General features: G+C 46.6%; 1 protein-coding gene across 4 annotated transcripts in view; it reads left to right on the top strand.

Moving 5' to 3' along the window:
- Positions 1-691: 691 nt before the first annotated feature.
- Positions 692-22,801, top strand: part of Zbtb34 (zinc finger and BTB domain containing 34) — a 25,217-nt gene continuing 3,107 nt past the window's right edge. Inside the window, exons 1-3 of one of the 4 annotated variants that reach the window (NM_001085507.1) lie at positions 692-785; positions 3,796-3,915; positions 19,521-22,801. The exon at positions 19,521-22,801 is cut by the window's right edge and continues 3,107 nt beyond it. In NM_001085507.1, the coding sequence (NP_001078976.1) occupies positions 3,884-3,915; positions 19,521-21,045 (1,557 nt within the window). In that variant the 5' untranslated portion in view covers positions 692-785; positions 3,796-3,883 and the 3' untranslated portion in view covers positions 21,046-22,801. The other 3 variants (XM_006498040.3, NM_001276332.1, XM_006498041.4) reach the window with 3 other exon arrangements.

Below are 22,801 nucleotides of genomic sequence, written 5' to 3'. Positions count from 1 at the left end.
GGTTTTTCTATAGACCTGGCTGTCCTGGAACTCACTCTGTAGACCAGGCTGGCCTTGAACTCAGAAATCTGCCTGCCTCTGCTTCCCAAGTGCTGGGATTAAAGGCGTGTGCCACCACTGCCCGGCTGGGATCTTGTTTTAAAGCCAGATAGCCTTCTTTTTGCAGAAGAGAAAAGCTGCCCAGGTAGTTGGGCATGGGGACTCACACTTGTAGTGTAATCCTGGGTACACAGATCTGTTTGAGTTGAAGGCCAACCTTATATATATAGTGGAATTCTGTTTTTTAAGACCTTGTCTCAAGGCAAGACCCTAAAATAATAAAAATAGAAATAAAGAACTTAAAAAGCATGGCTTAGCAGGTCGTAGGTGTGGGGCTTTCCACAGGCTTAGGGTCCGGGTGCACACGGTCGAGTCCTGCTCCGGCCAGCAGGTGGAGCCAAGGAGAAGGCGGGCGGAAGGCCACGGGCCGCAGAGTCGGGATTTCAGGCTCCAAACCCGGGTTGCTGTTCAGCTACCCGCCCGTCTACTGGTCGGCCTGCAGCACTAGCCAGGAGCTGGGATTCCGACCGGCCCGCCGCGAGAAGTCCGGCCATATCGACACCCGCCCGGGTCCGCGCCTGCCCGGAAGCGCGGGCGCCGAGGGGGCGGGGCCTGGAAGCGCTTCCGGGGGCGGGGGGCGCGGGCAGGGGCGGCAGCGGGAGCGGCGGGGAAGGGCCTGGCGCCGGCGGCGGCGGCGGCGGAGGGGGCGCCGCGGGCGGGCGATGTGAACGCGGCGCGCGGCCCAGGTGAGGCTGGCGGGCTGCGGGCAGAGGCGGCAGGGTCGGGGCGACCCGTGGGGCGGCTGTCCGACCTCCCCCGTGAGCGCGGCGGGACGGGGGAGAGGCTGCCTGGTCAGTGTCGGGGCCGGCCGGGCGGGGTCTTGAGGCCCGGGCACCTGCCGGAGGCCAGGCGCTTGGCCCCGAGGGGTGGCGACCCGGGGCAGCTGCCCTGCACCCCTCCAGCCTCCGCCCCGGGCGGCTCGCTCTCCCTCCCGTACCGAGGGGTCTTAGTGACCGTTGTCCCCGGAGAGCCAGGCCCGGTTTGCGGGGGTCAGCGGGAGGCTGCCCAGGAGCCGCTGCCTCTGGCCATCGCCGTGTGCCAGGTAAACAGGCGGCGCGTGTTAAGCTTGGCCTGGGTGGTCTGCGTGGCCACTGGCGCAGGGCTGAGGACGGACTGGGGAGGGGGCGTGTTAAAATACTGCTCGCCTAGGCCAGGTGACTGTTAGGGGGCTACTCAATTCTGGGACGCCCCATCTTGAGGTTTTCAGCAAGTCTTTCCCATTCCATGCTGGGCCTCAGTTTCTCCATGTAAGAACTGAGAGTTTAGATGAACTCCCTACAGACCTCTCATGCTGTGAATATCTGACATTGCAAGGTCTATGCCTGGTTCAACACGCTGGGCAGTTCTACCGATGTCTCCCCCTCCACTCCAGATGTAGACTTTTTAACCACTTCGTGCACTTTGCCTCGGGGAGGTTTAAAATGATTCCCAGAAGGGTTTTCTTGGAAATAGCTTTACTGATCCTTCATCGTTCCTTGCTGCCGTCCGTAGTTTTCCCGTGGAGCGTTTTGCATGCAAACATTTTGCTGTCCGTATTTGCCCATTCTCTCTTTGTTCCCTAGTCTAGGCTGTTTTTGCTTCACATCTGGATTATTGCAACAGCTTCTTAGTTGGTCTCTGACTCCAGAGGTTTCACCCTCCCCCATCCTTCCTTTATGCTAACGCCAAACTTAGTGTAGGAAGTTTAAAAAAAATAGTAGAGTGCTTGCTTAGTAAAAGTCAAAATGCAGTTGAGTGGTGGACGAAAGGAGTTGAAGGTACAGTGAGTCTCCAAGGCTTTACAGTGGGTGTTCAGACATTGCCTGTGACTAGGTGATGTCTGTGACACAAGGCCACGTCCCGTGGAATTCAGCAGGAGAGGTATAGGTCAGCGAAGGGTGGTACTTGAACTGTGTGTTAAAGGGGAGTAGGATTCAGATAGGGAAAAAAGGATCCTATGGAGTTAGTGATTAGTGCAGCTTCCTGGCCGAGGAGGGGTAAGATGGGAGAGGAGGCGTAGGAAAGGTTGATTAGGCTTGGTTCCTGAAAGATCTTGAACACTAGGCCAAAGTTGAAACTATTCTAAAGGCAGGCATATTCCAAGAAGAGACCAGGGTTGCTAGAGGTGGAAGGAATAGAGGCTAGGACATAGGAATAGTGAGCTAGGGGGCCATGGCAGTCAGAGCCATGTTGAGAGCTGAACAGTGAGTATCCTTTCTGCTTGCTTCACGCTGTCCAGTCTTTGCTACTTCTCCAACCCCCTTTCAAGGGTCTCCACGGTTTGGCTTTTTCCCTCTCACCTGAACCTAACCTTTTTTTGGCCTCTGTTCTCCAAGTTTGGCCAGCTTAGGACTGCCTGTAGGGCTGTTCCAGGCCTCTGAGCGAGCACATTCTCCATTTCACTTCCTTCAAGCCCCTGCTGAAGATACACTTCCTCCAGAGGGTGTTCCCTCACCGCCCTACCCCCATGCCTTTGTGGCACTGGGACTCCAGAGCAAGCTTGCTTGGTTATCGAGCTTGTCCTGGCGCAGCCAGAGCAGGAGTTTTGTGTGAAGGCACAGCATGTATGGTAATGCTTCTTTCAGACTTATGCTTGCTGCCTCATGCTGGAACTGGAGATTTGAGAATAGTTCCTCGTGTGGCTCCTGATTTTTGTTGGTAAACAAATTTTTTTTCTTAAAGGAGAAGCTGTTAGTCGTTATGAGCTTGTTCTGTCCTCTGTAACTACTGGTATTTAATGCTGCATTGCCAGGTGGATGATTTCAGTTTTCTTCTCTGATGCAGAAAGCACAGAATAAATTCTGTAAAATGTTAGTGTTTATTCCTAATCAGGAAAGAAGAAAACATGTCATTCTTAAGTCTAAGGCTACGGGAAGAGAAAGTCGGTATCAGGCAGGCCTGGGTCTGGATCTCCGCACAGCTACTCACTAGCTGTATGTATGGGCTTGAGCCATTTCTCTCATTTGCTGAGCTTGTCTTTTCTTTCCTTCTTTTCTGGTGCTGAAGAGTTAATTAACCCAAGGCCTTACACATGCTAGGCAAATGCTCTACCACTGACTTACATTCTCAGCTTTAGCCTGCCTTTTCTTACTTGTTATGTGTAGTAAAGTCTGGATTGTAGGGATTTTACAGCATCGTGTGCATCTGCATGTCTGTGCTTTTCTACCTCTCTCACATCTCCACTTTATCCTTTGAGACAGGGTCTCATTGTATCTGAAGTTCACTGTTCAGCCAGACTGGTTGTCCTGGTTGTCCAGCAAGCCCTAGAGATTCTCCTGTCCCCACCTCCCCAGTGCTGGGATTACAAGCATGAACCTCTCTGTGTGCATGCTACTTACATGGGTGCTGAGAGTCCAAATTCAGGCCCTCCTGCTTGCAGAGTAAGCTCTTTAGCACAGACTGAGCCCTCCCCACAGCCACAGGATTGTTCAGTGAAGATGGCACACAGGGAGATAGCAAAACTTAGGGACCCTTGAAGACATTTTATTATGATGATTAGGTGTGGTATATTAGAAGTGGAGTGGAGATGGGTTGCCAAGCTCTGCCTAGCCCATCTGTACATGTCTCTAGTCTGCCTTCCAGCTGAAGCAAGAATGTCAAACATTATAAACCTAGAGTACCATCATTTTGTTATATTTCTGTTAATTTTCATGTTATTTTAGTTAAAATTCTGTTTCATGCTTTCAAACTTAATTGTGTCCATTTAATGTTTTGTAGCTGACAAACTGCTGAATTTAGCTTAGTGAAGGTCACCAACTGAGCACAGTTAAGCTTCTAATGGTTATTTTCTGTTGATGTTGCTGGCATGGAAAGCACCCTGGAAGAATGCAATTCAAGGTGAGCCTTTCTAATCCGTCTGTTATAAGAAGTGGAACGTGTATATTTTTCCAGGTCTCCTGAAAAGCCAGCCATGAGCAGATAAGCTGCTTCGCCTTAATTTATATTGAAAAATTTGCTTTAAGAAAGCTTACTCCTGGGCTGGAGAGGTGGCTCAGCTGTTAAGAGCACTGACTGCTCTTCCAGAGGTCCTGAGTTCAATTCCCAGCAACCACATGGTGGCTCACAACCATCTGTAATGGGATTCAATGCCTTCTGGTGTGTCTGAAGACAGCTGACAGTGTACGCACATACATAAAATAAATAAATAAATAAATCTTAAAAAGAAAGAAAGCAAGCTTACTCTTTCTGCTTGAAACATCCTTTCAGCTCACGATTCCAATGTGAAATGTCTATACAGGAGCAGTGGTGCAGAACTCTGCTGTCTTACTGGGGAGGATCACTCGGATCCAGGAGCTTGAACCCAAACTGATAATATAGCAAAACCCTATCTTTAGAAGAAAAGCAGAGATTTTGAAACACTTTGTGAGGCCTACTTATTTGACAGAATAAAAAAAATGAGCATTTCACAGTCAAATTTTGAAAATGATTCGAAGTGTTGGTCCAATTATGGCCCCTTAGCACGATGTCAGACCAGCTGACTTTTATAGGTTATCTTGAATGGAATTTGTCTTTTTACTTGAAGTTGATCATGAGGATAGGTACCAAGAAAAGCCACACATCTCACCGGAAAGCCCGAGTTAAAGTTCTCTTCTTACGGAGAGGTATATACTTTCGCTCTTGAGACTGACAAATGTCATTTCAGTTCCTGGCTGGGTCAGTCATTAGCTGAATGACCCTAGGAAAGTTCCTTGTCTCTTGGAGTGTGTCTCCTCATCTGTGTGTACAGTGGGAATAGTTGCAACATCTGTGTCTGTTGCCAGGAGGAACTTCCTGTGCACAGTGTAGGGCAGGAGCTAAGGGCAGGGAGTCCTCACTGTTGCTGGTGAAGTTTAAGCAGCCATCCCTCTCCTGGGTGGAAAGCTCAGACACAGCTTCCAATGTTTTGCATTGACTAAGACAAATCACACCCTCCCCAAATTAGTGTATCTGGGCAGACCTGGAGAGTGTTAGCGCCTTGCTCAGAAATGTAGCAGTTCGGGATAAAAATGTTCTCGCACATGAATTAATGCAGTAAGAACTCTAAACTTGTTTTCCTTTAAATTAGGAAGCGCCCTTCATGAATATCCATCACAGAATGCCATTTCCTCCCCTCCCCCCCTGTCTTTCTTGCTTTGAGCTTCATCAGCAGCACAATGCTTCCTGCAGCCCTGCTGCTCCTTGGGCTGCTCTAAGCCTGTGTTTGGAATCACAGGCATCTTGCCTGGGAATAATGGTCCTTCCTAGCGCTTCTAGCCGCTTCCAGACTTGTCACCTTCCTTTCTTTTCTTGGAAGTGTAGCTGGGCATTTTTAGAGGATGTGTAGCATCTTGGGGAGCAGCAATGTTTCCAGGTGAGAGGGGGTTCAGCCACCTTGCAAATTTTGGATCCTGCCTGTCCTGCACCCCCAGGGTCTTCAGCAGGGCAGCTTGAGTGTGAGAGCACAGCTGAGGGTGGCAGTCCAGAGGTCTTGGCTTACCTGCTTGGTTTAGGATGTATCAGCTGACCCATACTGTGAGCTGTGGGGTCCCTGCCTAAGAGCTCATCTGGGTGCCTGTGCTCTGCTTCTGTTCTGGGTGTCATAGGGAGATCATTCCGACTCCTTACCCGTGGAGGAGACTTTAGGCCTGCATGTGTTGATGTCCAAGTAATGTTCAAGAGTCCCTTGTTCGTAGGCTCTCTGTGGCACAGGTTATAGTGTCTGAGGATGTTACCAAGTGGTTGTGCTCATTTTCCTCCCATGTGATGTGAGGCCCTGTGCTGTTCTCCTTTCCATCCTAGTCAGTGGAAATAGGGTTTGATCGAGGGTCATGTGCACTGACCTGCTGCTACCAGGGCCTCCTTCCCCAGGAGCAGTAAGGGTAGTCTTTGGTTCTCAGCCCTTTCGTTCTTCTGGCTGTGTCATACCACTTCCTCTTCAGTTAGCAATGGTTGATCAGTCCCTCGTCTCTTCCCACTCCCATTCCATTCTTTCTACTACTGCCCACTGGGTAGCCTAAGCTCTGCTTGCCCTTTCTGAACTCTCCTGCCCCAGACTATGCCAGCCTACACTCTGAGTTCTTCACAGCTAACTTCAGTTCTAGGTACATTACCAGGCTACAGAGAACAAAAGGTGTAATTAATTTCAGGTTCTATATACCCCATGGCCAGATTGATCCTAATAGTCCCAGGACAGAATGCAGAGGCTTTGTCGGGACATCAGCTCACCCACGGCCCTCAGCTCATCAGGGCCAGCCGCTTCCTAGTTCTTCCCCGCACTGGAATTTCAACAGGCCTACTTTATATTAAGTAAAGTTTCTAAATAAGTTTGTCTTTAAAGTAAAAACATGTGCGTGTTATAGCACTTTAGAGCATAGGATAGAAATATAGAAAAACAACAAAACTCTCCCCAATCCAGAGCTCTCTTTGAAAGGAGTCCTCAGAGAATTCTCAACATGTACTTGCATGTGCTGGGTACTAAGAAATGGAACTAGGTCTAGAGAGGCGGCTCAGCTGTTAACAGCACTCACTAGCTGCTCTAGCAGAGAGGGTCCAAGTCTGGTTGGGTTCTCAGCACCCACACAGCAGCTCACAGTTATCTGTAACTCCAGTTCCCAGGGGATCTGATGCCCCTTTCTGTCTCCTTGGGTACCTGTATGCAGATGATGCAAAGACGTACTTTTTTTCCAAGGGGAAAAAAAAAATCTAATATAAAATCTTCATTTACTTATCAACCTCATGTTTTCCAACTTCCCAGATCTATAGACACCTGTGTAGCAATGAATTTAACCAGTGTCAACTGATGCCAAACCAGGAAGCCAACTAATCAGCTATTCCCCAGCATGGTGACATGATGCGCATGTCTGGGCTGGCTCTTTTCTAACTCCTTGCAGAAGAAGCTCTCTTCAGACACACCAGAAGAGCTAATCAGATCCCATTACCCTTGGTTGTGAGCAACTGTGTGGTTGGTGGGAATTGAACTTGGAACCTCTGTGAAAGCAGTCAGTGCTCTTAAGTGCTGAGCCATCTCTCCAACCCGGATTAGTGTGGGTGTTTTTTGAGACAGGGTTTCTTTGTGTAGCCCTGGGTATCTTTTTTTTTTTTTTTTTTTTTTTTTTCCAAGACAGGGTTTCTCTGTATAGCCCTGGCTGTCCTGGAACTCACTCTGTAGACCAGGCTGGCCTCAAACTCAGAAATCCGCCTGCCTCTGCCTCCCAAGTGCTGGGATTAAAGGCATGCACCACCACGCCCTGCTAGCCCTGGGTATCTTGTAGCTTGTTCTGAAGACAATGCCGGTCTCAGACTCACTGAGATCCATTTGCTTCTGCCTCACAAGTACTGGAATTAAAGGTGTGTGTCTCACTACCACAATCTAGTATGTATGTATGTATATATAATATATAAAATATATATATATTTCTACAATTTGGAAAAAATCCTAGAAACCACGAAGCCTAGAAAGATGAAAAACAATAAGGAAAAGGTGTGCCACAAATGCATAAGAATGTAAACAAGAAATTGGACATGTAAAAGCAAACCAGAAGTAGTCTTTTGTAGTCTATAAAAATGTAAACAAAGGTGCAGTGTTATCGCTGGAGTCAAAGACCAGAGGATTACTATATGTGGTGGAGTTTCAGGCTAGTGTCCCAAAACACAAAAATGCCAGCTCGAATCATAGCTGCATAAATTGCTTCTGTAATTCCATAGCTGCCTCCCGCAGCTCAGTCATGCTTGCCAGCCCTAGTGACTTGTATGTGGCAGGAAAAAGTACCTTCTTGGAGCTCTTGTATGGTTCCTAGTGTACCATACCTGTATATCTTAGTGCGTCAGTTGACTGTTGTCACCAGTTGAGTTTCAGTCCACAGCAGGTTACTGGTGGTTGAGTATTTAAGAGAATCAAAAGGTCCCATTGGTTTTGTTGTCACCTTTAACTCTCATTATGTTGAAGAGTAAACTGTAGAGCTGGACATGATAGTGCAGACGTGTAATGCCAGTATTTGGGAGGCAGAGGTAGAAGGTGTCAAAAAAACAATGTGTATAAATTGTTGGCCGTCCAGTTCAACCTCCCCAGGAGCTTGGACTGCAGTGCAAGCCGCTGCACCCTAACTTTTCTTTCTCCTTTTCCCTTCTTACTGGTTTTTCAAAGCAGGGTTTCTCTGTGTAGACCAGACTGGCCTCAAACTCATGGAGATCCACCTTCCAATGCCTCCCTAGTGCTGGGTTTAAAGGTATGTACCACCACCACCCAGCTCCCTGCTTTTTCTTAATCAGTCTTTGGTGGCTGCTGCAGATGGAAAAAAAAAAAAGAAAAGCACAATGTATGCCTTATTACATATTGGATTCATCCTTCTGCGTGTGTCCACACTTCTGCAAGCACTGTTTCTGTATTCGAAGTCTTTAAAAGTAATCTTTGTTGCATTCGTTTATTTCATATGTGGGTCCATGCACACATGTGGAGGGTCCAGCTTATGTGGCAAGTGCCTTTGTGTGCTGAGCTGTCTCTCCAGCCCCTAGCAGTTACTTTAGACCAAAGGCTTTTTTTTTTTTTTTTTTTTTTTGGTTTTTGGTTTTTGGAGACAGGGTTTCTCTGTATAGCCCTGGCTGTCCTGGAACTCACTTTGTAGACCAGGCTGGCCTTGAACTCAGAAATCCGCCTGCCTCTGCCTCCCGAGTGCTGGGATTAAAGGCATGCGCCACCACGCCCAGCGACCAAAGGCTTTTTATAAATATCACCAAATTATCCCTCAGGATTACATTTGCCAGCACGTAAAAGCTTGCTTGCATATCATATAATGGCTTAACAGTGGTACTTTGGAGCATGGCGTGCCTCAGTGGTAATGTTTTCCAACCACACGAAAGATCCTGGGTTTAATCCCCAGTACTGCCTCCTACAAAAAAAAAAAAAAAAAAAAAGGACCTTTTTTTCTTTTTGTAATCCAAACATTTTAAATCATGAATAAAGTTAAAACATGTTTTGGGTTTTTGTCTTTTTAGTTGTATGTAGCCTTTGTCCATTTTTTTGGAAAATGTTTTTGTGTTAGTCCAATTTGATTAACAAATTAAGTAATTTGGAGCTAGCCCACTATTGAAACAAACAAACAAAATAGGCATTTCTCTTCAGTCTGCCATTTCCCTGTGGCTTTTCAGAGAGAGAGAGAGAGAGGTGCATTTTTCATCATATATTTTTATGTACTTATGTACATTTGTCTGTCTGTGCCTTTGTGGCTTCTGGAACTGATGTCATGCCTGGGAGAGCCATTAGGCCAGTGTTTATGACTATACTGAGATCTTTTAGTTATTTTTTTGGTGATACACAAGTGTTTTCAAAATACTATTATAAAAATATTGATGATGCTGGGCGTGGTGGCGCATGCCTTAAATCCCAGCACTTGAGAGGCAGAGGCAGGCGAATTTCTGAGTTGGAGTCAGCCTGGTCTACAGAGTGAGTTCCAGGACAGCCAGGGCTACACAGAGAAACCCTGTCTCGGAGCTCCCCCTTCCCCCCCCCCAAAAAAAAGAATATTGATGATATTCAGGAGAAAGCTAAAGGCAGCTGAACATTGCTTACTGGATTTTAGGACACTAGCAAGCAGACAACTGCTTTGAAGGCTTCAGAAGCTGTGTTCTGATTGGCCAGGCTTTCATGTCACCCTACAAGTGACCTACAGGGACACTCACTGTAAGAGTGTTCTTGCTTCTCTGCTTCCTTTGTTCACACACATGTGAAGGATCAAGGCCAGTCACTGGTGTCTCTTTTTAGCTCAGCATGTCTGTTTCTGCTTGACTCTGTTCCCGTCTCCCCATTTCTGTACAGTGCCCTTTTCTTCCAGAGCTCCCTCAGGTAAAAAACATGACTGTGAGGGAGGCCTCGGAGCTGAGCTTAGCATCAGTCATCGTGCGTTTTAGAGCACTGCACCGTGCAGCATCCACAGTGCAGTGAGCTTTTCCTGGTGAGACCATGCAGAGCTTTCAGGTAGTTTTACTTACTGACTTCCTTGCCATCTGGTCTTCTGTAGGGCCTTTTGTTCCCTTCTCCTTTGGTCTGTGGGAGGAATGGTACTGGACGGACTAGTCCCTTTCCCAGTGGCCATGCCACAGTGCTAGGGCTTGTGAGTGGCTTCCCTCCATGGTGTGCCCAAACTTCTCCCACCTCAAGCTGTTACTCTGAACTTACCTTGTCATTTAGACTTCCCTGCTGCTTGGATGCCGCCCCCTACCCCCTTAGCATCCTCTTGGCTCTCTCAGTTAACTCTTGCTCTCTGACCTGCAGTCTCAGTGCTGCCTTGTGTTCTGTTGAACTTGGGCTGAACCTGTGGTGTCTTGTCTCTAAGATGTCCACTTTGAATCACTGAAGGGCTGTCACTTGAGCCCTAGCTTTGTGGTTCTTAACTAATTAAGGCTTTTGTATGGAGAGGGCTTTTTGCCTAATGCAGGTATAATGAGCCAGAGAAAAAGGTATCTGAAGAATACAAGGGCATCAAAACTGATCTTGGAAGAGGTCATGCACTTTATTAGGAGTGTCCCCCTCCCCCCAAATGTTTTCTTGATCACAGCTTGTCTTAGTCAGGGTTTCTATTCCTGCACAAACATCATGACCAAGAAGCAAGTTGGGGAGGAAAGGGTTTATTCGGCTTACATTTCCATACTGCTGTTGATCACCAAAGGATGCAGGACTGGAACTCAAGCAGGTCAGAAAGCAGGAGCTGATGCAGAGGCCATGGAGAGATGTTCTTTACTGGCTTGCTTCTCCTGGCTTGCTCAGCCTGCTCTCTTATAGAACCCAAGACTACCAGCCCAGAGATGGTCCCACCCACAAGGGGCCTTTCCCCCTTGATCACTAATTGAGAAAATGCCTTACAGTTGGATCTCATGGAGGCATTTCCTCAACTGAAGCTCCTTTCTCTGTGATAACCCCAGCTGTGTCAAGTTGACACAAAACTAGCCAGTACACAGCTCTTACCTGCACAGGTCTGTTTTTGTTGCTTTCAGAAAGAATCTACTGTTAGCATAGGCTGGCCTCCTGTCTTCCTGCTGCTGTGCTGGGAGAAGAGGCATGGGAGGGGATTTGGATTGGAAAGAGGATGCTTTGAGCATTTGTACGTTTGAGGTCTCTTACTAAAATGCCTTCACTATCTTAGTTGTGGATAGGAAAGTGCTTGTCGCTTGTCCCTGGCACCTTCCTTCCTCTTCTGCCACTGCTGCTTCACTCCTGCTCCTGGGCCCAGTGAAACAGGGAGGTTAGGCCTATAGGAGGTCCAGACAGCAAACTTGGAAGCGTGCTGAGAACACCTGTCTCACTGGGGAGAACATGGGCTCCCTGAAGGGAGGCGTGCACTGCCTCCTTCCTAGCAAGAACCCAGCATTGGACCTCCATAGGATAGATAGCCTCATGCCCGGGAAGGCTAAGGTTTGTGACTGCAGGTGACTTTTAAAGAACAGGAAGATTATCCTCAAGCCGGGCGTGGTGGCTCACGCCTTTAATCCCAGCACTTGGGAGGCAGAGACAAGCGGATTTCTGAGTTCGAGGCCAGCCTGGTCTACAAAGTGAGCTCCAGGACAGCCAGGGCTACACAGAGAAACCCTGTCTCGAAAAACCAAAAAAAAAAAAAAAAAAAAAACCACTGGCTGAATAAGCAGAAGAGAACCATGAAGACAGCGAGCAGTAGCCAGTTTCAGCTAATTCCTTGTGTGATGGGAGCAGAGTTCCATGTTCTTATCCACAGCATAGCTTTCACAAACAAAAACAAAATAGCTATTAATGGCACCATGGGGAGGTGGATCCAGTTTTTATGTGCTCGTTTGTAGAGTTAAAATATGACTAGGTTTTTTTTTTTGCCTATTATAATGTGCTAGGAAGACATGATTAATCTGCTAAATTAAAGAACACTGATCCTAATGTTTTTAGTGAGTGGAATAATCAAATTCATTATTGTTTTCTGAAGCAGCTGCAAACTTAATCGAAATGAAAAACGAATATAAATCACATCTCTGCATTATCAAAAATGAATTTGATTCCCATCTCTCCCTGGGCTAGGAGAAAGCTGCATTAAGCCCCTGTCAAACTGCAAGCCAGAGACTTTTGTGAGTCCTTGCATTCCCTGTGGTTTGCTGTGTGTAGGAGTTGATGTCGAGTGAGTATTTCCTGTCAGTGTAGAGAAATCATTTAAGTCCCCAGTTAGTGTGCCATTTACTGATTGCAATTAAATCTTAGTGCAGCACAAATGACAGCCTAATTTCCTTAATTTACAAAGAGTTCTGACAATCCAGTAAAACGGCAACTGCAGGCAGAGGATGAGAAGAGGCAGTTCAATGCATGTTCAGCCGGACATTGACAGATGCCTTTACATGCGAGAAACATGGCGGCCTCTTTGGTAGAAAAGCACATGCATGTCAGAGGAAGGAGGTACTGTTTCCCCCCTCCAGTTCAGCAGAGGTGAAATAGTTTAATGCACGATGCTGGTAGTTGTGGGGAACAGCTCTTCCCTGTAGTCGGGGCAAACCAATGGGTCCTTGGCACCTCTTAGAAGATGCTTCAGCATTGCAGGCCAGGCGCAAAGCCTCTCAGTTCTTCTGCAAGGAGTTAGAAAAGAGCCAGCCCAGACATGCGCATCATGTCACCATGCTGGGGAATCGCTGATTAGTTGGCTTCCTGGTTTGGCATCAGTTGACACTGGTTAAATTCATTGCTACACAGGTGTCTATAGATCTGTGAAGTTGGAAAACATGAGGTTGATAAGTAAATGAAGATTTTATATTAGATTTTTTTTTTTTTTTTTTTTTGGGAAAAAAAGTATGTCTTTGCATCATCTGCATACAGGTACCCAAGGAGACAGAAAGGGGCATCAGATCCCCTGGGAACTGGAGTTACAGATAACTGTGAGCTGCTGTGTGGGTGCTGAGAACCCAACCAGACTTGGACCCTCTCTGCTAGAGCAGCTAGTGAGTGCTGTTAACAGCTGAGCCGCCTCTCTAGACCTAGTTCCATTTCTTAGTACCCAGCACATGCAAGTACATGTTAAGAATTCTCTGAGGACTCCTTTCAAAGAGAGCTCTGGATTGGGGAGAGTTTTGTTGTTTTTCTATATTTCTATCCTATGCTCTAAAGTGCTATAACACGCACATGTTTTTACTTTAAAGACAAACTTATTTAGAAACTTTACTTAATATAAAGTAGGCCTGTTGAAATTCCAGTGCGGGGAAGAACTAGGAAGCGGCTGGCCCTGATGAGCTGAGGGCCGTGGGTGAGCTGATGTCCCGACAAAGCCTCTGCATTCTGTCCTGGGACTATTAGGATCAATCTGGCCATGGGGTATATAGAACCTGAAATTAATTACACCTTTTGTTCTCTGTAGCCTGGTAATGTACCTAGAACTGAAGTTAGCCGTGAACTCACCTTGCCTAGTTCCCAAAGCTTTTGCTTGCTGCTTGTTAGCAGCTCTGGGGAGGAGACTGACCTCTCGTTGCTCAGGGAGGCTTTGCTGCGAGGCAGAGGGGAGCACCTCTCACTTTTCCAGAAAGATGAAGTCCTCTAGGTGTTAGCCATGGCGTGCTGCTTCCTGTCGCCTTACTGATGCCAGCCATCCTACTAGAGGAGGCCTTGCAGAAGCCTTCCAGCCTCACACTTCATCTCAGAATGCTCTGCTGCTCCTTGCCCTCCCCTCAGCCTCTGATTTGCTGGTTAAACCCCTTCTGCTGGAAATGCCATGAGACGGTGACACCTGACCTTTTCTGGGTGACGGGTATATTTTTGTAATGCTTGCCAAATGGAGAAAGAATTGCATCTCTTCTTCGCTTTGTTTGTTTACTGATGAAATGATTGTTTTTCTCTGTCTAAAAGGCTATTTTTATTCTTTGTTTTTAAAAAGCATCTGCTCATATTTATGGAGTTTTCAATTGTGGTATTTGGTATTTATTGTTTGTGAATTTCATACTTCTCTTCTAGGTATTCTGTAATTCTTTTCATAATTTGTTTTCTGTCCTTTTTGTAAGCATTTTTAAGGTATAAAAGTTTTACTTCTGTAGTTATACCTCCACATTTCTACATTGACATCATGCTATATAGGAAGGATCTACCCAGAAGTTTATCAAGTTGCCCAAACTACCTCTCATTAGTGATTGTCCTTTTCCCCATACTTGAAATGGCGTGAAGTCTTGGTGTGAAGTCCACCATCACCAGCAGCTTCTTTGGGCCCTGCTCTTCCCTTGTGCCCTGTCCCTGCTGAGAAGGAGCTTGCAGCAAGTCCTTCCTTCCTGACTCTGGCTCTATCTCTTGAGACCTGTGATTCCTTCTGTGGGGCCGGTTTCCTTGCAGGACTCCCACACCCTCGCTGATCTAGATAACCTTTCTGCATCCCTTTGATCCTATTTAAAGGATCCTATTTAAAGGTTGGCCTTCTCTGACCACACCCTCACTCTGAAGAAGACCTGCTCTCACCAGGATTTATGGTGAAAGGAGTATGTATGACTCCCCTGATGCCAGGGCCCAGTTGTACTTTACATCTGGCTCGAGTTTTCTTCTTTCCTTTTTTTTTTCTAAGATTTATTTATTTATTATATGTAAGTACATTGTAGCTGTCTTCAGACACACCAGAAGAAGGCATCAGATCACATTACAGATGGTTGTGAGCCACCATGTGGTTGCTGGGATTTGAACTCAGGACCTTCGGAAGAGCAGTCAGGGCTCTTAACCACTGAGCCATCTCTCCAGCCCGTCTTCTTTCTTTCTTTCTTTCTTTCTTTCTTTCTTTCTTTCTTTCTTTCTTTCTTTCTTTCTTTCTTTCTTTCTTTCTTTCTTCAGGGTTTTTTTTGGCGTGAAGTGGTGAGGAATTTAAAATGCCTCATGATGATGTTTGCTCTATTGGGTTAAATTAAGTGTGTATTTTTTTACTTCACAAGCACAACTGCTAGGTGGGCTAGGTGCTGCACAGCTGTGGGCTGTTCTCAGCAGTGCTGGAGGCTAGGGCACTGCACACCAGTGGAGCTTTCCTTAGCAATGCATGAGGCTCTGGGTTCTGTGTCCAGCACTGTGCTGTAGTGGTGGGAAAAGCTTGGATGAAAGTTTGGTAACTACTGAAAAAAACACTAAAAACATGTGGCTTATTTTTTTTTAAGATTTATTTATTTATTTTATGTATATGAGTACACTATAGCTGTACAGATGGTTGTGAGCCATCATGTGGTTGCTGGGAATTGAATTTAGGACCTCTACTCACTCTAGTCAGCCTCACTCGATCTGGCCCAAAGATTTATTTATTTATTTATTTATTTATTTTTTTATTTTTTTTTTAAGATTTTATTTATTGATTATATGTAAGTACACTGTAGCTGTCTTCAGACACTCCAGAAGAGGGAGTCAGATCTTGTTACGGATGGTTGTGAGCCACCATGTGGTTGCTGGGATTTGAACTCCTGACCTTTGGAAGAGCAGTCGGGTGCTCTTACCCACTGAGCCATCTCACCAGCCCTGGCCCAAAGATTTATTTATTTGCTATTATAAATAAGTACACTGTAGCTGTCTTCAGACACACCAGAAGAGGGTGTCAGATCTCATTATGGATGGTTGTGAGCCACCATGTGGTTGCTGGGATTTGAACTCAGGACCTTCAGAAGAGCAGTCAGTGCTCTTAACTGCTGAGCCATCTCTCCAGCTCCCATGGCTTGTATTTTTACAGGACATCAATGTTCTAGAATAGATACATTTTAAAAATTAAAAAAAAAAGAAATTTAACAAAATATTCCATTGGTGTCTTAGTCGGGGTTTCTATTCCTGCACAAACATCATGACCAAGAAGCAAGTTGGGGAGGAAAGGGTTTATTCAGCTTACACTTCCACATTGCTGTTCATCACCAAAGGAAGTCAGGACTGGAACTCAAGCAGGTCAGGAAGCAGGCCATGCAGAGGCCATGGAGGGATGTTGTTTACTGGCTTGCCTCCCCTGGCTTGCTCAGCCTGCTCTCTTATAGAACCCAAGACTACCAGCCCAGAGATGGTCCCACCCACAAGGGGCCTTTCCCCTTGATCACTAATTGAGAAAATGCCTTACAGCTGGATCTCATGGAGACATTTCCTCAACTGAAGCTCCTTTCTCTGTGATAAGTCCAGCTGTGTCAAGTTGACACAAAACTAGCCAGTACAATTGGCCTGTATTTATGAATTCATTTTAAAGACAGCATTCATCTCTATAGCATTAAGTCTCATAGCCAAGATCTGTTTCTTCACTTACCCACATAAAAACTCCTTATTAAGATAGTGGGTCAGGGCTGGAGAGATGGCTCAGTGGTTAAGAGCACTGACTGCTTTTCTAGAGGCCCTGAGTTCAATTCCCATATGGTGGCTTACAATTATCTCTAATGGGATCCGATGCCCTCTTCTGGTGTGTCTGAAGACAGTTACAGGTACTCATATACATAAAATAAATAGACCTTAAAAAAACAAAGATATTGGCCAGTGAGGTGGCTCAGTGGGTAGGGTGCTCATTGCAAGCCTGATGACCTGAGTTCAATCCCTGCGATCCGCGTGGTGAAAGGAAAGGCAAGGCTGTGGCAATGCTAACAGGAGCTAAGGATACTGGGGCCAGCACCTGTTTGGTTGAATATAGTTAATGTATTTTTGGAACAGACAATGACTTTCTAAGGATGATGTTTTTGTTTTGCAGTCGTTACTACTTTGTTATATTTTTACAAGTAGTGCTTTGTCTCTTGCTTATCGAGTTGTTTTCTTACTCTGAAAGAGTATTTACTTCTAAGGTGAGATTTTTGTCGGGGTGTCAATGTGGCGTGTGAGATTCTCCTTTGCCTTTCTGGTGCCCAGATCATTTTAGCCCTAACATTAGCTGCTCAGTCCCAATCCCTGGCATTTGCCTCTAAGGGCCTTACAATCCCTTAGTTGAAACAGACTTCTTTCTGCTGCCTGTCGTCCTCTGGTGTCAGGTTTGCACCAGATGCACAGAGTTGCCTTCCATGTCTCTGTACGCGGCTAGAACAGTGTGAATGGCCTGGAGATCGTTTGCTTCTTGGCACTTCTGTGACTTTTCATTTAGTTCTGCCAATTTATGTTATCCTAAAAATATGTCCATTTCATGCAGATTTCAAAATGATTTCAATCATAAGTCTAGGATAAATAGGAGCACAGCATTTTTCTTTGACTAAAATGTTTTAACTCAAATTCTGACAAGATTGAAAATGCTGATGTGACCCAGTCAGTGACTGAGCCCGTCCTGCAAGAGTCTTCAGTAGACCGGCCCTATTCTTCCTCTCCTCGGTGGCTCAGTGCTAGTGAGTGAGTTGTTTCCTTCTGTCCGTGCTTGTCTAGCTCTGAGTTGAGTCTCTTTCTTTGACTATTTATTGCTTACAATTGTTAAGGCCCTGACTTCCCTTGTATTTTTTTGTTGTAGATGATGCTGTCTAATCCTCTAGTGTAAAAAACTTCAAAACTGCAGAACATTTTGACCTTTTAGTTTTTTGGAAATAGGGTTTCTCTGGGTAGCCCTGGCTGTCCTGAAACTCGATGGTCGACCAGACTGGCCTTGAACTCAGAGATCTGGCCGCCTCTGCATCCCAATTGTTGGCATTAAAGTCGTGCACCACCACTACCTGGTTCAGCAGGTTTCACAGTAGCCAGTGACAGCTATGTGCCGCTGTGACATTTTACTGTGTTTGCTTTGCCTCTCATGTGTCCGTCTGGTTCGGGAGTTAGTGCTCAAGTAAGTTAAGACATAGGCAGACCGTCTCACGTGCCTTTCTTGCTCTTGATGCAGTTCTTAGTAAGGAGCGTTTTCCTAAGAATGATGATTGGCTAAGTGTGATGGTACACACTCCTAAGAGCCGAGCTGAGTGCTCAGGGAGAGCCCGAGTGTAAGGCCAGACTGAGGCCCTGTCTCAAACCAAAATCGTGCGCGCGCACATGTGTGTGTATATGTGTGTGTGTGTGTGTGTGTGTGTGTGTGTGTGTGTGTGTACAACAGTGAACTTGAGGTTAGAGGACAGCTTTTGGAAATTTATTCTTTCCTTCCATTGTATGGAAGAAATTGAACTCAGGTTGTCTGGCTTGGGCAAGTGTCTACCCACTGAGCCATTTAACTGGCCTCTTCAGTGTCAGGGGTTTTAAGTGGTCCAGAGCTGCAGATTCCAGGTCAGGAGTGGTGGGAGCAGTTATTCCAAGTATGCTAGTTCTGTGAGCAGCACTGGAGGACCCCTACACTAGCAGTGTGTCTGTCACTCTTCCTGCTTTTGCCTGAAATAATTCTCTCCTGTAAGGGACTGAGTATTGCTTGTTCTGCAAATCAAGATTGCACTGGAAAGAAGTTTGTTCCATTCCTTGTGACTAAACACTTGAAAAGTACCAATTGGAAATATGCAAATAGAAGCTAGGGATGGCTGTCAGTAAAGTGTGTGCACACAAGCATGAGGACCTGAGTTCTAATCCCTAGTACCCATGTGAAAAGACCAAGGGAGGGCAGAGAGATAGCTTAGCATCCAGCCTGGCAAGCTAAGTTTAATCTCCCAGAACTTTGGAGGGAAGGAGTCAACTCCCAGAAGTTGTTCTCTGGCCTCTACATGTGTACTGTGGCACTCCAGACATAAATACAATCTAATAACAAACGTGGGGATGAGAATAGTGGTTCTGTGGCTAAGAGCGCTGACTGCTCTTCCGAAGGACTCGGGTTTCATCTCTCGTACTCACAGCATTGCTCACAACAGTCCGTAACTGCAATCGAAGGGACTCAGCAGTCAGTCTTAGCTTCTGAGGACACTGCATGCATACGGGACATAGGCATGCAGGCAGGCAAAACACCTATGCACATAGGTAATAGTAATTTAAAAACTGGGCCTGGGGACATGTGCCTATTGGTTATCCTAATGCTGTAGGCAGGAGACAGGTAGGTATTTTGGTCTTGCTGACTAGCAGGACTTACCAGTTGGTAAGCTCTCAGCTCAGTTTGAGACTACTCTCAAAAAGTAAGATAGAGACCAAGAAAACAAATGGTGTTGACCTTTGGCTCCTATGATCATGCTCACACATGTTTCTGCCCATGTAGTATATATGTAAACATGTACACAGACATAAGCCATACACACACACACACACACCACCCACTACACAATGCGGATATTTACACATGGATTGGAGCATTTTTGTAGGGCTCTCCAGAGACCAGCAGCAGCAGGTGGATGGGAATGTCCCTTGAAGGACACCACCTTGTCTCAGCTGAGGCAGCCTCCCTCCTGTGCATACAGGGCAGCCTCCCGTGGGGGCAGGGCTTTACTTTTGATCAAGTTGAGTGTTGAGAAAGAGTGATGCTGGGCCAATGGATCATTCACTTATTTGGCTGTAGGTGAACTAATGGAGAGATGGAAGATAAAACTGAGCAAGAAGAAGAGTGTCCAGGCAGACCGTAGTGCTAGCTGCAGAGTTGCAGTGAGCTATTTATGCTGCCTGCTCTTACTGAGGAGCCCTGGCGAATTACGGGTGCTCTTTGTCTCTGCAGATTACGTTTCGTGTCGGGAGAAATGGACAACAGCAGTTTCATTCAGTTTGATGTGCCTGAGCACAGCAGCACGGTTCTGAGCCAACTAAATGAGCTCCGCCTGCAAGGGAAGCTATGTGACATCATCGTCCACATTCAGGGTCAGCCCTTCCGAGCCCACAAAGCCGTCCTCGCAGCCAGCTCCCCGTATTTCCGGGACCATTCAGCACTGAGCACTATGAGTGGCTTGTCGATCTCTGTGATTAAGAACCCCAGCGTGTTTGAGCAGTTGCTCTCCTTCTGTTACACTGGAAGGATGTCCTTGCAGCTGAAGGATGTTGTCAGTTTTCTGACCGCAGCCAGCTTTCTTCAGATGCAGTGTGTCATTGACAAGTGCACACAGATCCTAGAGAGCATCCACTCGAAGATCAGCGTGGGAGACGTTGACTCTGTTACCATTGGTGCTGAAGAGAATCCTGAGAGCCGAAATGGGGTGAAAGATGGCAGCTTCTTCACCAATCCTGTTGAAATCTCCCCTCCGTACTGCCCTCAGGTACGGCAGCCTCCAGTCAGCAGTGATCTTCGGATGGAGACAACCCCCAACAAAGCCCTTCGGAGCCGCTTGCAGGAAGAGGGGCACTCAGATCGGGGGAGCAGTGGGAGCGTGTCTGAGTATGAGATTCAGATAGAAGGGGACCACGAGCAAGGGGACTTGTTGGTGAGAGAGAGCCAGATCACTGAGGTGAAAGTGAAGATGGAGAAGTCTGACCGGCCCAGCTGCTCCGACAGCTCTTCCCTGGGTGATGACGGCTACCACACGGAGATGGTTGATGGGGAACAAGTTGTGGCCGTGAATGTGGGCGCCTATGGCTCTGTGCTCCAGCATGCATACCCCTACTCCCAGACGGCTTCACAGCCTTCCAGTGTGCCAGAAGCTTTTGGAGGTCAGACCAATTCCAGTCCATCCAGGTCCATGCTGAGCTGCTTCCGAGGCCGTGGGGCCCGCCAGAAGCGAGCTCTGTCTGTTCACCTGCACAGTGACCTGCAGGGTGTGGTGCAGGGGTCTGACAGTGAAGCCATGATGAACAATCCCGGTTATGAGAGCAGTCCCCGGGAGAGGAGCGCCAGGGGGTATTGGTACCCATACAACGAGAGGTTGATCTGTATTTACTGTGGGAAGTCCTTTAACCAGAAGGGAAGCCTCGACAGGCACATGCGGCTGCATATGGGGATCACCCCCTTTGTGTGCAAGTTCTGTGGGAAGAAGTACACGCGCAAGGACCAGCTGGAGTATCACATCCGGGGCCACACTGATGACAAACCATTCCGATGCGAGGTCTGTGGGAAGTGCTTTCCATTCCAGGGTACCCTCAACCAGCACCTGCGGAAAAACCACCCGGGGGTCACCGAAGGCAGGGGTCGCATGGAGTCCCCCGAAAGAACAGACATGTATGTGGAACAGAAACTCGAAAGTGATGCATCAGCCTCAGAGATGGCACTAGATTCCCGCCTGGAAATGCACACAGTGTCTGATGCGCCTGACTAAGGAGCACCTGCACAGAGCACAGCAATCAGCGCGTCCTTGTGATCTGCTTGGTTGTAATCTTTGCTTTTCCCCACCACCTGGACATCTCTCGGTTTTTTTGCTAGTTTCTCTGAAGGTTCTGGGTGGGGACTTCTTGTGTTTACCCTCCCCTCTCCTCCCCTCCCCCAAGGAGCTCAAAGCATGAAGGGCAGCATATCCAGGGAAAACGCAGGCTGACAGTATTCCTTTTTGGCTAAAATACTTTTTGGCTTCTCCCAGCTCTGCCAGTGATTCAGCTATGCCAACTGGTTGACCTCACGTTCTCTGCTAAGAGACAGCACTCCCTGTGGGTGCTAGCCCCAGTGCATTTTCATGGTGAGAGGCTAGGATGCTGTCAGCTGGTGCAAATGGGTAATCTTTTCTAATTTAAAATTACTTTTAGGGGGTAGTTAGACAATTTATATATATATATAATAAAGTGGTTATTATATATATAGTATATATACATTCTCAAATTTGAGTTTATTCTGGTTGAGGTGAATGTAAGAGGAATATATAATTTAATACAATGTGAACAGAGCTCTGGCTTTGTTTCAGCCCCGCCTACTATGTTAGTTTTAACCCTTCGTTTCCCTTACAGAAGAATGTCAGTAGACTTTCATATATAGTAATCATTGTGTCCAAATGCAAGCAAAGCAAATCACAGTGTTCATAGCTCTGCTTCATAACAAACACATAAACCAAATGCCATAAGGTTCCTTCAACTGTAGTGGGAAACCATTTTGGAGTTTTTGTTTGTTGTCCAGGTACACTGGGCAGCTTGCGGTGCTGACCTTCCTACACAGTGTATTGTTACACTAGCCAACCCCAAAGGAGCAGTGCTTTTCAAGGTTTTTACTGGCTTATAACTCTACCTTCATTCTGTACTGTAGAATCATACATACCAGGTAACTAAATCGCTCCACCTTGAGTTAGTACTCCGACTAAAGGACAGGAATTTGTAGAGCTTGTCTACAAAATTCTCCAAGCAGTGTTGTGGTTTTGTTATTTTGTTTTCTTTTTTTTTTTCTCTCAAACAGCCAGTTCAGGTGCACAGCAACTTTTTTCTATGCAGTTCCCAGGGAAACTGCAGAACTTGGAATTTGTACTTTTTGTAAAGCTATATACTCTACGGGAATTGCAAGCAATATATCTATCTTGGTATTGTGTGTGCTAATGAGAGCCCCAGAGGCTCCCCACTCTCAGTGTTTCCTGCTTAAAGAAAAAAGTCAGAACTCTCTCTAAGATCCTCTGTGTGTCACCAGATCTGTGTGTGTGTCTCACATTTTTGGTCATGTGGTGCTATTTTTATGTTAACTATCTTTTAGGTCAGTATCGGTCTAGAAAATGTGAAACCTACCAGTAGTACTGATTTAGTTACTTTCCTCTCAAGTTCACAGCTTGGAAAGAAACCTCAAAGGCATGTGCTGGCAAACTGGTTACTGTCTGAGTTGTGTCTGGTCAGTGCTTTGGAGACTGTCTCTGCTTGCTGTTAGATTCATATACACCAACAGGCTTCACAAATGGCTCTGGTGCTGTGGACTCAGGCAGAGAGGGCAGTTTAGTCATGCAGCTGGCTGCCGGGGACAGCGGCGCTCTAGTCTCTGCCTGAGAACCTGAGCCTGAGACATGGACTCAAACCAACAGACCCAGAATCTGAGGACCAACCTCAAAGGCTAGGAGCTAAGGAATACAGAAATAGATGTTTGCTGGTCTGTCATGCTTTTGTGGCTCTTAA

This window comes from Mus musculus, chromosome 2 (assembly GCF_000001635.26).
Source record: "Mus musculus strain C57BL/6J chromosome 2, GRCm38.p6 C57BL/6J".
Lineage (NCBI taxonomy): Eukaryota > Metazoa > Chordata > Mammalia > Rodentia > Muridae > Mus > Mus musculus.
The sequence above is the reverse complement of the archived record's forward strand: the minus strand, read 5'-3'. Positions and strand labels throughout refer to the sequence as shown.